General features: G+C 49.5%; 1 protein-coding gene across 1 annotated transcript in view; it reads right to left on the bottom strand.

Moving 5' to 3' along the window:
- IFT122 (intraflagellar transport 122) overlaps positions 1 to 17,629 on the bottom strand; it is a 91,803-nt gene that overhangs the window by 32,810 nt on the left and 41,364 nt on the right. The window contains exons 17-21 of the mRNA XM_088450236.1: positions 14,545 to 14,706; positions 12,432 to 12,598; positions 3,536 to 3,707; positions 2,301 to 2,403; positions 2,000 to 2,140 (exon numbers count right to left, since the gene is read on the bottom strand). Coding sequence (XP_088306362.1) covers positions 2,000 to 2,140; positions 2,301 to 2,403; positions 3,536 to 3,707; positions 12,432 to 12,598; positions 14,545 to 14,706 — 745 coding nt within the window. The remainder of the gene's footprint in view (positions 1 to 1,999; positions 2,141 to 2,300; positions 2,404 to 3,535; positions 3,708 to 12,431; positions 12,599 to 14,544; positions 14,707 to 17,629) is intronic.

Here is a 17,629-nt window from a genome sequence, read left to right as displayed (position 1 = left end):
GGACTGGTGCACATGCTGATAGTGATTATGGCTGCTCTGAGAAGGATGGGGCTGGTGCACATGCTGATAGTGATGATGGCTGCGCTCACAAGGATGAGGCTGGTGCACATGCTGATAGTGATGGTGGCTGCTCTGACAAGGATAGGGCTGGTGCACATGCTGATAGTCATGACAGCTGCTCTGACAAGGATGGGGCTGGTGCACATGCTGATAGTGATGATGGCTGCTCTGACAAGGATGGGGCTGGTGCACATGCTGATAGTCATGACGGCTGCTCTGACATGGATGGGGCTGGTGCACATGCTGATAGTGATGATGGCTGCTCTGACAAGGAAGGGGCTGGTGCACATGCTGATAGTGATGATGGCTGCTCTGACAAGGATGGGGCTGGTGCACATGCTGATAGTGATGATGGCTGCTCTGAGAAGGATGGGGCTGGTGCACATGCTGATAGTGATGATGGCTGCTCTGACAAGGATGGAGCTGGTGCACATGCTGATAGTGATGATGGCTGCTCTGACAAGGATGGGGCTGGTGCACATGCGGATAGTGATGACGGCTGCTCTGACAAGGATGGGGCTGGTGCACATGCTGATAGTGATGATGGCTGCTCTGACAAGGATGGGGCTGGTGCACATGCTGATAGTGATGATGGCTGCTCTGACAAGGATGGGGCTGGTGCACATGCTGATAGTCATGACGGCTACTCTGACAAGGATGGGGCTGGTGCACATGCTGATAGTGATGATGGCTGCTCTGACAAGGATGGGGCTGGTGCACATGCTGATAGTGATGATGGTTGCTCTGACAAGGATGTGGCTGGTGCACATGCTGATAGTGATGATGGCTGCTCTGAGAAGGATGGGGCTGGTGCACATGCTGATAGTGATGATGGCTGCACTCACAAGGATGGGGCTGGTGCACATGTTGATAGTGATGATGGCTGCTCCGACAAGGATGGGGCTGGTGCACATGCCGATAGTGATGATGGCTGCACTCACGAGGATGGGGCTGGTGCACATGCTGATGATAGTGATGATGACTGCGCTCACGAGGATGGTGCTGGTGCAAATGCTGATAGTGATGATGGCTGCTCTGAGAAGGATGAGGCTGGTGCACATGCTGATAGTGATGGTGGCTGCGCTCACAAGGATGGGGCTGGTGCACATGCTGATAGTGATGGTGGCTGCGATCACAAGGATGGGGCTGGTGCACATGCTGATAGTGATGATGGCTGCTCTTACAAGGATGGGGCTGGTGCACATGCCGATAGTGATGATGGCAGCTCTCATAAGGATGGGGCTGGTACACATGCCGATAGTGATGGTGGCTGCGCTCACAAGAATGGGGCTGGTACACATGCCGATAGTGATGGTGGCTGCGCTCACAAGGATGGGGCTGGTGCACATGCGGATAGTGATGATGGCTGCTCTCACGAGGATGGGGCTGGTGCACATGCTGATAGTGATGATGGCTGCTCTGACAAGGATGGGGCTGGTGCACAAGCTGATAGTAATGATGGCTGCTCTGACCAGGATGGGGCTGGTACACATGCCGATAGTGATGGTGGCTGCGCTCACAAGGATGGGGCTGGTGCACATGCGGATAGTGATGGTGGCTGCTCTGACAAGGATGGGGCTGGTGCACATGCGGATAGTGATGGTGGCTGCACTCACGAGGATGGGGCTGGTGCACATGCTGATGATAGTGATGACCGGGGTTGGCGTGCAATCAGCAGACTCTAGGGGTTGGTGTGCCATCTGCACAACTCTGGGGAGTGGCATGCCATCAGCACAACTCTGGGGGCGACGTGCCATTAGCAGAACTCTAGGGGGCAGTTTTATTGCCGGACAGTTTCATTGCTTAACACTCACAGTTTAGTCATGCTGCATACACTAATGGTGGCAGATCTGACTGATCTATGACAACAGTGCCTGCCCCAGAAATGACCAAATCAATGACTGTCAGCTTACGAAGACACACCCTGAATAGGACTCACCTTGTGCAATATCGAGGCATTGCATGGAAAGCATCCAGTAATAATAGGCTGCGTCATTAAACCTGCTCTCCACCACTGCATTATGGGTAAGCTGCTCCAGCACCCGGACCGCCTCGTCCTGGTGGCCGGCTTTGTGGAAGGCTAGGACAGGAAACGTGATGGTCAGAGCTTGTACAATTACACTGTGAAGATCAGTCATCTTCCTTATTTACAGTGTGTGCTACAATGTAATACAGCTATTTTATAATGATTATAGGATGGAAAAATTAAATATAAGCCGGATTATATAATATTTACTAACCCTTCTGGGCTTCTTCAAACCGGTCATTCTCTGCCAGCCACTGCGCGTAGGGAACGTAAACCTCGTCTTTATATTCTGGGTATTTCTCAACCAGAGCAAAGGCCTGAGCAACGAAATGAGGGATTAGCAGCAGAAACATTTCCATCCTACTGTCCTACCGGGAAATGCCAGCATCACGGTTATGAGGAACTACATAGAGTTACTGCACTGAAAGTAAGATGCAAGTTTACCACCGAGTCACATGAGGGCAGGGTCAGATCTCCAATACAACATACATAAGGTTATAAATGATGCAGAGCAACCAATTAGACTGGCGCCGATCAGTCTGGTGTAAGCTACACAACCGAAAGCTTAAAGCTGCATACACACGTAAAGATTTTCTGTCCAACCATCCAACTAGTTGATTGGTTGGAATGAAAATCTGGTAACGTATGGGAGTAACTGATGATCAGCAATTTGCTCCTAAATGCCAGAAAGCAGATGAAAATGGTCGTCAGACAAGTTTTGTTGGGAGACCGGCGCCCGGCATCCTGATCGTAGTGATGCCGGGCGCCGCGAGTGGACAGCCGCGGGGGGGGGAGGGTTAGGTTTAGGCCACCCGGGGGGGGACTTAGGGTTAGGCACCCCCCCGGGAAGGTTAGGCTACGGGGAGGGAGGGTTAGGGTTAGGCTTCCCCCCGGGGGACAGGTTTAGGCAGCGGGGAAGGGGGTGGTTAGGGTTAGGCACAGGGGGGGAGGTTAGGGTTAGGCACCCCTAAGGGAGGGTTAGGGGGGTAGGTTAGGTTAGAGAATACTTACCTATCCACGATCGGGATTTCCAGCGCTGTCGGGCTTCCGCTGCCGGGAACTCTGATGTCGGGCTGCCGCTGCCGGGAATCGAACCGCCGGCCGCATGGGAGCAAATTGCTGATTGTCATTTGCTGTCATACCTTACCAGATTTTCATTCCAACCAATCAACTAGTTGGATGGTTGGACAGAAAATCTTTACGTGTGTAGCCAGCCTTACTGGTTGCTATGACTTATAGTACGTATCCCGCATCATTACATAAGCCTTGTATGATGCAAATAAGGAATGTTACATTAAATGGACTTTATATAAACTGTACAGAGTAGTCACTGTAAAACTGCAGGGTTTATAAACTGGTCTATGTAACAATACCATGACTGTATAGGTTATTGTCCATTTAAAGGTACAGGGGAGAGATTTGGTTTGTAATACAGGGGCAATCTCTCACCTCCTCCCAATGCTGAGTCTCCACATGCAGCAGCACCAGCGCCCTCAGATCCCCGATCTTCATGTACGTCTCGGCTGCGTAGCCGTGGTGCTGAAGCTTCTTGAAATAGTATGCGCACTTTAGGAGCGGCTCGCGTTCCGCCTTGTCCAGCTTCCGTGCTATGTCAATCAGCCTGCAGGGGAAAGACGGTCACTGACTGACAGCTATGGGGATGGTGACAGGTGGGCAGATTTATACGATGTTTCTAATCGGCCAGTAAGACGCAGCGCTCCGCAGCTTCTCCCCTACGTGTTATACTCAACCTGGAACGCGCTGCGCCGTGTAGCCTGCGGGCTCTGGTCCCAGCGTCCCCCTCTCAGCGCTGAAACGGAACCCTTAGATTTTCACATTACTTATCAGATACAAAGGCGCACATAATCGCCCCGTGTTTTCAGTCCGCACATGTGCGCCCCGATTGTTACCACCGGCAGCCGCAGGACGAATTTAGACGCAAGAGCTGGGGATTTCAGTGGGTGTTCTGCAACTGGGGGGCATATCAGTACGAATACTATCGACTGCGTCATTAGTATAAAGACGCAGTCCTGCTGCGACAAAGGACACAGTCATGGCTGCAATAGTGCACATCACTGAATGAGGCCCTCTGCGTATCTGACTCACACTGTACATTAAAGAAGCCTAGAATATACATAGCTTTATATCAGGGGTGACCAACCCGGTCCCCTAAAAGTTCACATGTTAAAGACCATCTAGCTGGCGCATAGGTGTAGTCATTACTAACGGTCACATTTTAAAAGATGTGGAGCATTCATGTCTAATGCTGGTCATACACGCTACAATTATCGGGCCGAATCGCCCGATATCCGCAGATCGCCCAGATAATTGTAGTGTGTGTGTGCAGCCGACCGATGCTCAAATATCGATCAGTCGGGCATGCCGGATCGTCCAGAATGCCCATCCGATGCGATATTCTGTAAGTAAATGTCGGCCGTATCGTCCAGCGTTCAGTGTATGCCCAGCCGCGGCCGAAAGACAGATATATCCCCTGTCACTTCACAGGGAAGGAACGGGGAAATGTCTCCACCCCCGGGGCGGAGCGCAGATATTGGGGCCGAGTGGGAGGGTGAGCAGATACTAATTACCCGGTGGAAGCAGATACTAATTACCCGGTGGAAGCGATCATCACGCTCCCCCCCCCTCTCTGGATATGCGCTGGGCTGAGGGGCTCTTTTTCTTTCTTTTTTTAAGGGGGCGTGGCCACGCCTTCCACGATTCGGCCATTCCCCCCTTCACCTGGGCCCGGCCCGGCTCTTGGCAGCCCTGCTCACGGTGTATGCCAGCGATATGATATCTGCTGGGTGTCAGGCTGCCAGATAAAGTGTCTGTCGATCTGACAGGCATATTATCTGGCAGTGTATAACGGACACATTCTATTGATCCACAGGTGGCCTGGAGAACATGAACTGTTAGGGGTTCTTGAGGATCGGTCTGGCCACCCCTGCTTTATATGATGGGGCTGCTGGTGATCGGAGCATTCGCATAAACATAAGTGAGATAGGGTCGTTGCAGACCACAAAACATATCCCAGCTATAACAAGGGTAGATCATGCCACATTACACAAAGACACATATACAGCGTTATTCCGTTATATTCCGTATAGCTATTGCGAGGATTCATGTTTCAGCAAGCGGAAGCCCGCACTGGCCACTGATTTTACACAAACCACCATCATCATATCGGCACTTGCACCAGCCCCATGCTAGACGCAAGAAATCCGTCAGAGACAGGCTTCCTCTCGCCATGCGCGCGTCTCATAATCCCAGGACGCTGCCACAAATCAAGCCTGTTCGATCGCACTGTTGCTGCCCAGTTCCTGCCCCGAAACGCCCATTTCACAGAAGGACAGATCCGGCAACGATTCATCCGACTCGGAATAGGACGGACTTATGCAAAACTAGGATCCGTGCATGCGCTATATGCTAAAATTCCTCGGCAGACTGGTCTGTGTCTCCCGACAGCACTGGAGAAAGGGAATTAATGTTGAGTACAAAATCCCTTTCCTCCATCAGCACTAGGAGGACACGACAGCGAGAAGTCCCAAAGCCACCGTCATTCACTGCCTGGAGGCTCCTAGTAATACAAAGTATTCACATGGGTAGCAATGTCCACATTGTAAATTTTTAAGAAAACAAAAGAGAGCGGGCATGATATGGGGACTACTCTGCAACCCTGGTCCACAGAATACTCCTGTCCTGACCTACTGCCCAAGAAGATACAACTGCTCTGGTGGAGCACATCAGCAACCCGCGAGATCCAGTCCAGCAGTCACATAACAGGCCCACAGGATTGCATTCTTCATCCGGTGGAACACAGAGATTATTAGAGGCAGCACAACCTCTCCTCGACGAGGACCTATAGGGCGCCCTAACAGCAGAACTCCTGGGTCATGGATCGGTAGATTTAAAGATCAGAATGAAGTGAGTTGTGATGGCAAGACACAAGGACGGCACCACCAACTCATTGTCCATGTGAAAAACAAAGATCATCTAACGGGGTTTGGTATAGAAGATCTATAGTAAAAAGATACACAATGTCTAGATAGACCCCAAACGGTAGGCGGTCAATAGATAGACAGGAAAAAAGGTTGACTGGGACAAAAGGTCAACATGGATGAAGATAGACAGGTACAAAAGGTCAACAGGGTCAAATGGTCAACACCAACCGCGCCCTGCCTCTTAAAGACGGGGAGGGATCTCTGGGCCTGATTCAGAGCCGGACGCTATTTGCGGACGCTCGTTCAGAAAAAGGGGCTGGCTATTTAAATTGAGCGCTCGCTCTTTGCGGTCTGTTGACGCCTCTATGTCTGAGCGAGCGAACGAAACATGCGCTCGCTATTTTGTAAAGACGCCCCCTGGCTGCTCGCACCATACGTCATCTCCGCTATTTATTTGATTAATCGAGTACATCGAAAGGCGTATGAACTGCTCGCAGTGCTTGTGGTTGGATTTTCCTACCGCAATCATGCGAACAGTTCAGGCTAAGAGACAACCAAGTGACGTGGTCGATGACGCTGCTTTGTTAATTATGCACACCCTTAAAACGCCCGTTTTGACCTTTTGGCACGCCTGCGTTCTGATCTCCACTCCCCGTTTTCAAGCACCTTCCCCTGTTACCACCCACAAACGCCTCCTCCTGTCACACAAATTAGCAGGCATTCGCTATTTTGCGAGCACACGATTTCCGACCGCACTGACTGGTTCGCGCATGCGCATTACAACCCACACGCATGCGCAGATGTGCGAACATCGCTCGGAGCGAACGAGCGGTCGCTTACGAGCGGCTCTGAATCAGGCCCAATGTGTACTGTGTCCGTCACAGCAAGAGGAGGACAGCGCCACTGCCTAGAGCAGGATGGCGCACGGTGGTGTGTAAAAAATAAAAAGCTGGGTGGAGCGCCCGTGATATTGATCCTGGGGAGAACACTGAGGCGCAATGAACATCGCCCACACCGTCTCGCAGATCAGCGATTCCAGGATTCAGGGAGAATAGGGAGACAAACTGGGATAATCAGGCACGTAATGGTCCAGATTATCCCGCAGGTAATTTAATCTAGAATTTGGTACACATAAAACGGTGATCCATTAGAGGGGAGATGTCTAACTTTCTAAATAGAACACGTGCCTATAGAAACCAAAATTAAATTATATACTGTATATATCATTTATCAAGTACATTCTATAAAATGACAGCAAGAAGCCGACTGGTTGCTATGGGTAATTTCTCCACCTATCCTCTTTAGAAGTTAGTTTCAGCAATAACAATCCGGTCGGCTATTTAGTGATAATACGGAGCGGCTTTTGCTTACAACATAATAATTAGTGACAGACTGGGAGACTGCGGGAAAGAAGCAACAGTATGAAAACAGCTGCGGCTCCAGCAACTAAACAGTTAAAGATTTTCTGGTGCAAAATGTTATCAACTATACACATCTAAAGGTTACGTTTAAACGACCCTGTAAGAGACTAAAACTCAAAGCTTATGAGTAAAATAAAAACAGAGCATGCAGAAACAGACGGAGAAACTAAAGAAATTAGGAACACAGAATAAACATAGAGAAAAGCAAGAATTCCGCGGTGCCTGAACCTCTTTGTTAGGGACGTTAATCAGAAACCTGCTCCGGGGGCACCATTCCCTTTCGCTGCTACCAGGAAACGCACGTTATTACGCTCGCTATTAATGTTTACTGCCCTTCAAATTCACCTATAAATCTCTGCGATGTTTTTATGTGCGGAGAAAGGAGTACAAAATGTGCAATGCTCCTTACACAGGGAGAAAGTCCTATTACTGAGGACAGGGTCAGCGGGTAAGTGACATGGTTATAAATAATACACGTAGCTCAATGTCGGGACAGACAGCCACAGGAGCAATATAGGGGAACGGACCACAAGGAGCTTTTTCAGTAAACCAAATAAGATTTCTTTTTATTACAGACTAGTCTGAACCAGCTGTACAATGACCCAGTGACAACATTAATCACAATGAAAACACCGGATGGCAAGAATGCTCATTTCAGACAGGTTTGTTAATGTTGATCAACTTTGCCATAGTATACAGACCATTACTATGATCTAACTGTGCATAGGGCAGGGTCTCTCTCAGATTTACCCATACTTGTACATTCACATGTGTGGTCAAATCTGACAGGATCACTATATATTTACTGTCCAACCGATATCTGACCAGATGTTGCTCAGGACTGACAGTCTTCTAGCAGTATCCGGCCATTAGCTCTACAGTAAAAAGGTAGACAATGTTTAGGTACACAATACAAGTTAGACAGGCAATAGGTCGACAGGGTCTGAAGGTCGACACACTAAAGGTCGACTGGTAAGAAGGTCAACAGGGGCATTAGGTCGACACACAAATGGTCAACACCTATTTTTATTTTATTTTTTATGGCTAGGGTTAGGCACTTACCGGAGGGTTAGGGTTAGGCACCAGGAGGGAAAGTTAGGGTTAGGCACTAGAAGGGACGGTTAGGGTCAGGCACCTACCCAGACGGTTAGGGTTAGGCACTAAAAGGGACGGTTAGGGTCAGACCCGATGGTTAGGGTTAGGCACCAAGGAGAGGGTTAGGGTGAAGATTAGGGCTAGAAAAAAAAAAAAAAAAAACACATGTGTAGATCATTTGTGTGTCAACCTAATGACCCTGTCGACCTTCTGTACCTGTCGACCTATTGCCTGTCTAATGCTGCCCATCCACTAGGCAATTAAACCTAGCGATTGATCAATAACAACCGTCGTTATTGCTCAATTGCTTGCTAATCGCCGGCAAATCGTTACTGTCTAATACGACCAGCGATGCGCGTGCACACTGGTCGTATTGGACATCTATCATCGGGCAAACAAGCTGGTCAGGTTCAGCATGTTACCAGGTGATCGATGAACCTGCACTGAACGACTGCTCGCTCAGTGCAGGCTCATCACAGACATAGAAACCACAGCACGATTACAATGTCGTAATCGTGCTGTGGTTTCTATGTCGTGTAGTGGATGCGCAGGATAACTTGTATTGTCTACCTTTTTATTGTAGACCTAGCGATCCACACCCCTTCTAGCACCCCACACCTGCTGCTTATTGCAGCCAATTTATCTTAAACGCCTAAAAAGCTGGCAAAAAGGCAGCATGCATCGTTATCCTAAAGCTGGCCATACACTAGACCAGTGGTTCTCAAACTCGGTCCTCAGGACCCCACACAGGTCACGTTTTCCAGGTCACCCAGCAGGTGCACAGGTGTAGTCATTACTCACTGGCACATTTTAAAAGGTCCACAGGTGGAGCTAATTATTTCACTTGATTCAGTGTGGAGACATGGAAAACATGCACCGTTTGGGGTCCTGAGGACCAAGTTTGAGAACCTGTGCACTAGACCAACTTACATCCATCTAGTTGGTTGGTTGGAATGAAAATCTGGTAATGTATGGGAGCAAATGATAATCAACCATTTGCTCACAAACCCCGGAAAATGGGCAAAAACTGTTATTTAAACAGATTGTTTAAATCACAGGTTCTCAAACTCGGTCCTCAGGACCCCAAACAGTGCATGTTTTCAAGGTCTCCTCACAGAATCACAAGGGATCTTTTAAAATGTGTCAGGGAGTAATGAATACACCTGTGCACCTGCTGGGTGACCTAGAAAACATGACCTGTGTGGGGTCCTGAGGACCGAGTTTGAGAACCACTGGTTTAAATCAAACATCTGAACGACCACTTTCTTCTGTTTTCCGACATTTGGGAGCAAATTGCTAATTATCATTTACTCCCATGCGTTACCAGGTTTTCATTCCAACCAGCCAACCAACTAGTTGGATGGTTGGTCAAAGTTGGTCTGATGTATGGCCTGCTTAAGAGAGGCAACTGGAACCATAAACTGTCCTGGTAACCGATTAAGGGCCTGATTCTAAGTCTCATGTAATGTGGTCGCCATTCCGCATGCTTTTGCGATCTCAAGTCCAATATGAACATCTGCCAATATTCTCAGTCGGACGCTTCTATGCGACTGCACCACCCAAGCCGTCCGCTTGCGCTACCAGCCATAATCACTATCATCAGGATTTGCGCAAGCCCCATCCTTGTCGCAGGAGATCCAATTGTAATCGGAAAGATGTTGCACACAGCTTAGAATAGGTCCCAACTCCGTGCACGAACCCACGGGCAAATTTATTCTACCTGCGAATGCCACGTTACCACCCAGTAACACCCACGCAGCTGCAAGTGAGGAATGGGGCTCAGAATCACGTGTAAATACTTTAAAGCCCCGTACACACTGGACGATTTTTATGAATGACAACGATATCGTTGAACGAAATATCGTTCAAATCATCCAGTGTGTATGAACTTAACGAGGAACGATGCGCGTTCCTCTGGGGATATCATTAAGGACCCGCGGGAACAGGCATCGTTCCCGCGGGTCCTTAATGATATCCCCAGTCGTCTGTACATGCAGCTGAAATCTGGGGATATCATTAACGATGCCATGTTGCCGAATGCAGCATTGCCCCGCTCTCCCCAGTCGTCGTTCGTTGTTGCCGGCATCGGCAAGTGTGTATGCACTTGCCGATGCCGGCTCCTCCGCCGGGTCCGTTGCGGACGAAGTCGCTCCGTACACACATCGTCCAGTGTGTACGGGGCTTAAGAGGAGTACGAAGCCTGTGACACATGGGCGGTTTGCTAAAGATCGCTCAATGCATCATTTCAAGTTCAGTATTTTAGATTTCAATTTTAGATTATAACTGAAAAATCCACTAGAATGGCGCCAATCCCTGGCGTTACTTCAGGTCATTCATGTAGCAATGATTAAAAAACAAAAAACATAAGGAACTAGGGACATCATTCAGAGTCTCTCGCTGGGAGCGATAATCGCACATCTGTGCATGCGTATAATTTGCTGTGCGCAAGTCATTCGTTGCGATCTGATTTTGCTAGCTTGCAAGCCACTTTCAGGTCGCTGCTTTGAGTGACAGATTGCGATTTGTGGGTGGTAACAGGGGAAGGTGCTTGTGAACGGGGGTGTGGATGTGCGAACGCAGGCGTGTCTGACCGTCAGAACGGCGTTTAATGGGTGTGCATAATTAGCAAAGTAGCGTCATTGCACACGTGACTTGGTTGTTTTTTAGCCTGAACTGCTCGCAGTGCTTGGGGTAGGTTAGGTCAACCCCAAGCGCTGCGAGCAGCTCCGATGGCTCTCGATGTTCCAGATTAATCAGACACTTCCCGGAAATGACGTGTGCTGCGAGTGACAGGTGGGAGGTTTTATAGTCCAGCGTACGCTAACTGCCGCCGCTCACTAAGACATAGAGGGCATCCTTACAGCGCAAATAGCGAAATAGCGACCGCTTGATTTGCATACCCGGACCCTTTTTGCAAGCGAGCGAACGCATCTTGCGAGAGACTCTGAATGAGGAACTAGATGCAAGGACACCAAACGGAAAGATTAGTAGAACCCAGGCGCCTTATAAAAGGAGACACAAACTGCATAATCCCCAATTTATCGTCTGCTGGAAAAGATGAGCTGTGAGGAGCTAAGAGAGGAAACAGTGTCCCTGGTATTGTGATGCTGCAAATAGCACGCTTCCTCCTCTGCCTTATTTGTAATCACTTTTCAGGTACGCAGCTAACAAAACAAAAGACTAAACATAACCACAACACGTCAGCTGGGGGATGTGGGTTACTTCTCGTGCACTTGGTAAAGCCGCTTGTTTTTCTGTACATAACACCTCCCCCCCCCCCTAACCTCTGCACGACATTCTTCCCTGCGATTGTTGGATGGGGCTGGCTGGGCAGAAAGGCCGGAAATCAAAGCCAGCTGAAGGACTTTTATGGGCCTTGGTGATTTACGGTGCTGCCCGTGTACCCGGTAAGCAGGTGTTCCTGTCAGCGGTGTATCCTGCCACACTCCGCAGCCTAGCAGAGGGACCATTATTTTGGCAGGTTAGCTCAGCCTGTCAGCCCCTAGGGGTCCGTCACTTCAAATCCTCCATTACGTTATGCTACATAAATCAGCCATATGGGTCCTATAACATTTATGACCATTACTGGAGGCACGAGGTTAACCTGTACTCTGCCACTGGTACCAAATGTTACGCAAATATGTATTAAAGTGCAAGCTGCGTCTAGATCAGGTCAGATGAACATACTTACGCTTTATAAATATGAATTATTTTTATTATTATAATAACTTTTGAGGACCGGTGACATCCCTGGGAGTGCATTGTACTAAATCAGAGCTATGTAACCTGTGGCACTTAGCTGTTGAACTACAAATACCAGCATCCTTGGACACTATAATTCAGTAACGGAAAAGCCACAGATTTCCTGTAGTAATAAGGAACACTCACATCTCAACCCAGCCGTGGTCCCCACTCAGCTCAATGGCCTTCATGTGCTCTCCTGCCGACAGGTACATCTCAGCCGCTGCCTTCGGCTCCCGGATATTTCGGGCCCAGTCTGCCTGTTTGGTGATTAGATTCTTGGTCTCTTTTGGGTCCCCAGTTGCCAAGAAATCCTGAAGAAGAGATGACCCTCATTACACAACATTATATACACACATATACACACACGTATAGATTAACTCTCTCACTTAGGGGTTTTTGTATCAAGCAGTGAAAAGCATGGAGATGGGGACCAGTGGAGAAGTTGCCCATAGCAACCAATCAGCTGTGAAGTAGCATTTATCGAGTAGAGTCTATAAAATAAAAGGTAGGAACTAATTGGTTGCTATGGGCAACTTCTCCACTGGTCCACTGCTCAATGCTTTTCGCTGCTTGATACATAAACCCCTAAGGCACAGGCTGTCATTTTCAGGTGTATTCTCACAAAAGTTCAACACCATGGTTAGCTCAGGCCTAGGACTCTGGTACTGAAAAAAAAAAAAAAAAAGAGGCTCCTCCCACTTGTGTCACGTGACTCATTTTGAACGTGTTGTATGATGGAATATACACATCTGTCAGTGAAGGTAAAAGACGCTTAGACTCACCGCACACAAGGAACTAGCTCGCTGAAAGAGTTTCTTTGAGACTAAATGGGAATTCTGCCAATAAATCTACCCCCCTCCCCAAATAGCAGAACCCTGGAGGTGCCATTTGCTGGACCCCTGATGTTCCAGCATTATTCCCCCCCAACAGGTGCTGTAATCTCCCAGACAGGGGTTACAACGTTCACTTTGACTTAAGCTGTTGTCGACAGAACAGTAAAAACAGATGGACAGCACCATAGTGCTAGGGAAATGGGTAGTGGGGCAAAAATGGGGGTCTCGGGTCACATGAGCGTTCTTCCGGAATGCTGACCAGACGTTACACTCGAATTAATAGATGCACTGACCAGCAAGATTGTTATTTTATAGAATACATATTTCCATTGTGTGTTTACCAACAGAAACAAGTGCGTGTTCCACCCCGTCTGTCCATATTTACAAACCAAAACCTGGCCCAACCGGATGTAGTCAGGAAGCCGATGGTCTTTATGCCGACCGCCGGCTTCCCGACTGTCAAATCCCGGCAAGGTACAAATGACAGGCGTCTAAAAACCCGATGCTTGTCATTAGACCTACGCCGGGAGCCCAACGCCCGGCATACCGAACGAAGGTGAGCCGGGCGTCGACAGCAGCAGGGGGGGGAATTGTTAGGTTTTAGGGCTCCTGGGGGGACTTAGGACTAGGGTTAGGTTTAGGCTAGGGGAACAGGGGGTTAGGCACCCGCCCGGGAGACAGGTTTAGGCGTCGGGGACGGGGGGTTAGGGTTAGGCACTAGGGGGGGAGGTTAGGGTTAGGCACCCCTAAGGGAGGGTTAGGGAGGAGAATAGGGTTAGTTATACTTACCTTATTAGCGATCGGGATCTTCACCCCTGCCGGATTTCCGCTGTCAGGATTTGATCTGCCGGCCGCATACTACACCCCATAGTAGACTCATTTTACCATGGCACCGAGACAGGATAAACACCTTCTATAGCACAGAGCGACTGGCCTTGACCATGATTCTTGTCCATGGTTCAGGTCCCAACTACTTGTCTAGTGAGACAGGATAAACATCTGCTATAACACAGAGTGACCGGCCTTGTCCATGAATCTAAGGCTTCCTGACTTGCAGTGCGTTAGCGCAGCTTATGCTGGGTACACACTTGGCGATATATCACTAGTTCTATCAACAAACAATATATCGTGAGTGCATCCCGCAACTTGCAGACCGCCCGTACACTGGCGGCAGGGAACGCCGGCACCAACATCTCAACTGGAAGGGAAAATTTAAATGCCCGTCCAGTTGCGATGTCAGCTCAGACATATTGAACGGCCGATTGGTAAGTGTGTATAGCTTACTAATCGGTCGCCCTAGCGACGGATCGGTCTCCTGACCGATCCGTCGTCTAAATGTGTACCTGGCATGATGGAGAGAGGTCTTATTATGAGGCCAGCAGTGTGGACCCTCTATGGACAGCTACAGTATCTATAGATACTACCTTGGCATACTCAAACATGCGCAGGTCGGTGTACATATCCAGAGCTCGGTTCTCCTGTCCGCCCTTTTTGTACAGTTTGGCTGCTTCGTGGAACTTTCCCTGGTACGTATAGACGTCCGCCAGGAACAAATCGTCGTTGGCATCTCCGCGCTTTTTCCGCTCCTGAAAGAGACAGGAGAAAAGAGATATGAATTTTTATGCTGCTATTCAAAGAATAACGAAATTCTCCCAATGCAAAAACAGTAACTGCAGGATTTATCCCTCGCAATCTGTAGGGACCTGTACAGTAACTATGAGGACGTAATGTACTAATTCTGCACTTCATACCCAAAGCAGCTTGTGATGTGCCCAGACAAAACGTGGAATATTGTGACTGTCCCATCACCGGTACCTCCCAGTTGCACCACTTCAGCCGTAAGTGGCGATGTATCCGAGTTGTGTACAGATCTGGATCGCCCGTATTTACCTACATGTTCATTGCAAAAACGCACAAGAAACATCCGCAAAACTCTACCTCCACCCCTTAAAGTGACCAGACTCCAGTGCTGAGTACCTATGCCCGAGGGCTCCACTGTCCCCCATAATATAAAAGATAAATATAGAAGTTTATGTGGACATCTATTAATCCTGCTATTTACACCAACAGACTTGGGCTCTCTGTACTCTTAATAAATACTACAAGAAGACTCATTTGGAAAAAACACCTGCAGACACAGAGAAGTTAGTTCCCCAACTTGCAATGCTTTATATAAGCTATAGGATGTGAGGGGTGCACAGGTCATTTCTCACCCTCATCTAGTGTCTGCAAACCATTCTAAGAGTACATTTGGGGACTGAGGGCCTGAATCAGAGCCGGACGCTCTGAACGAGCGCCCGCTCTGAATCAGGGCGTTTTTTTTTTTATAATGGTGCGGCCTCTTGGACGCTCGCATAGCTGTGGGTTGCCACCCACAGCTTATGCGAGCGTCCATGATGGTGGTCGCGATGGTCAAGATCATCGCAAAAAGCACTCCCACTGACATCAGACGGTAGGCGTTCCCATGGGAACGCCTCCGTCTGGGAAGACATGCCCCCGGCCCGCCCACCAAAGGGGGCATGCTGTCACTCAACATCGACAGCACGCCCCCTTTGTAGCGAGACCCGGAGCGAAGGCTTACCCGTTGCTATCCGGGTCTCGCGCATGCGCACCGGGCCACCATCGACCCGCTTGCGAGCGAATAGCGCTCGCGAGCGGGTCTGAATCAGGCCCTGAGCTTCATTCTATGTAAGTGCGTCACAATCTGTTTCAGGTCCTAAGGCAAGTATAGGGAGCACTGTGAGTCAGGTGTATGGTGAGTATAGGTAGCACTGAGTCAGGTGCAGGGTGAGTATAGGGAGCACTGTGAGCCAGGTCCTAAGGTGAGTATAGGGAGCACTGTGAGTCAGGTGCAGGGTGAATATAGGGAGCACTGTGAGTCAGGTGCAGAGTGAGTATAGGGAGCACTGTGAGTCAGGTGCAGAGTGAGTATAGGGAGCACTGTGAGTCAGGAATTAGCTCACAGTGCTCCTTATACTTACCCTGCACCTAAGGTGAGTATAGGGAGCACTGTGAGTCAGGTCCTGAGGTGAGTATAGGGAGCACTGTGAGTCAGGTCCTAAGGTGAGTATAGGGAGCACTGTGAGTCAGGTCCTGAGGTGAGTATAAGGAGCACTGTGAGTCAGGTGCAGGATGAGTATAGGGAGCACTGTGAGTCAGGTGCAGGGTGAGTATAAGGAGCACTGTGAGTCAGGTGCAGGGTGAGTATAAGGAGCACTGTGAGCCAGGTCCTAAGGTGAGTATAGGGAGCACTGAGACCAGGTGCAGGGTGAGTATAGGGAGCACTGTGAGTCAGGTGCAGGGTGAGTATAGGGAGCACTGTGAGTCAGGTGCAGGGTGAGTATAGGGAGCACTGTGAGTCAGGTGCAGGATGAGTATAGGGAGCACTGTGAGTCAGGTGCAGGGTGAGTATAGGGAGCACTGTGAGTCAGGTCCTAAGGTGAGTATAGGGCGCACTGTGAGTTAGGTGCGGGGTGAGTATAGGGAGCACTGTGAGTCAGATGCAGAGTGAGTATAGGGAGCACTGTGAGTCAGGTGCAGGATGAGTATAGGGAGCACTGTGAGTCAGGTGCAGGGTGAGTATAGGGAGCACTGTGAGTCAGGTTCAGGGTGAGTATAGGGAGCACTGTGAGTCTCAGGTCCTAAGGTGAGTATAGGGAGCACTGTGAGTCAGGTCCTGAGGTGAGTATAAGGAGCACTGTGAGTCAGGTGCAGGGTGAGTATAGGGAGCATTGTGAGTCAGGTGCAGGATGAGTATAGGGAGCACTGTGAGTCAGATGCAGAGTGAGTATAGGGAGCACTGTGAGCCAGGTCCTAAGGTGAGTATAAGGTGCACTGTGAGTCAGGTGCAGGATGAGTATAGGGAGCACTGTGAGTCAGGTGCAGGGTGAGTATAGGGAGCACTGTGAGTCAGGTGCAGGGTGAGTATAGGGAGCACTGTGAGTCAGGACTTAGCTCACAGTGCTCCTTATACTTACCCTGCACCTAAGGTGAGTATAGGGAGCACTGTGAGTCAGGTCCTGAGGTGAGTATAGGGAGCACTGTGAGTCAGGTCCTAAGGTGAGTATAGGGAGCACTGTGAGTCAGGTCCTGAGGTGAGTATAAGGAGCACTGTGAGTCAGGTGCAGTATGAGTACAGGGAGCACTGTGAGTCAGGTGCAGGATGAGTACAGGGAGCACTGTGAGTCAGGTGCAGGGTGAGTATAGGGAGCACTGTGAGTTGGATGCAGAGTGAGTACAGGGAGCACTGTGAGTCAGGTGCAGGATGAGTATAGGGAGCACTGTGAGTCAGGTGCAGGATGAGTATAGGGAGCACTGTGAGTCAGGTGCAGGGTGAGTATAGGGAGCACTGTGAGTCAGGTGCAGGGTGAGTATAGGGAGCACTGTGAGTCAGGTGCAGGGTGAGTATAGGGAGCACTGTGAGTCAGGTGCAGGGTGAGTATAGGGAGCACTGTGAGTCAGGTGCATGGTGAGTATAGGGAGCACTGTGAGTCAGGTGCAGGGTGAGTA

This window comes from Taudactylus pleione, unplaced genomic scaffold, assembly GCF_031769625.1.
Source record: "Taudactylus pleione unplaced genomic scaffold, aTauple2 ptg000512l, whole genome shotgun sequence".
Classification (NCBI taxonomy): Eukaryota; Metazoa; Chordata; class Amphibia; order Anura; family Myobatrachidae; genus Taudactylus; species Taudactylus pleione.
This window is presented reverse-complemented; position numbering and strand designations above follow the sequence as displayed.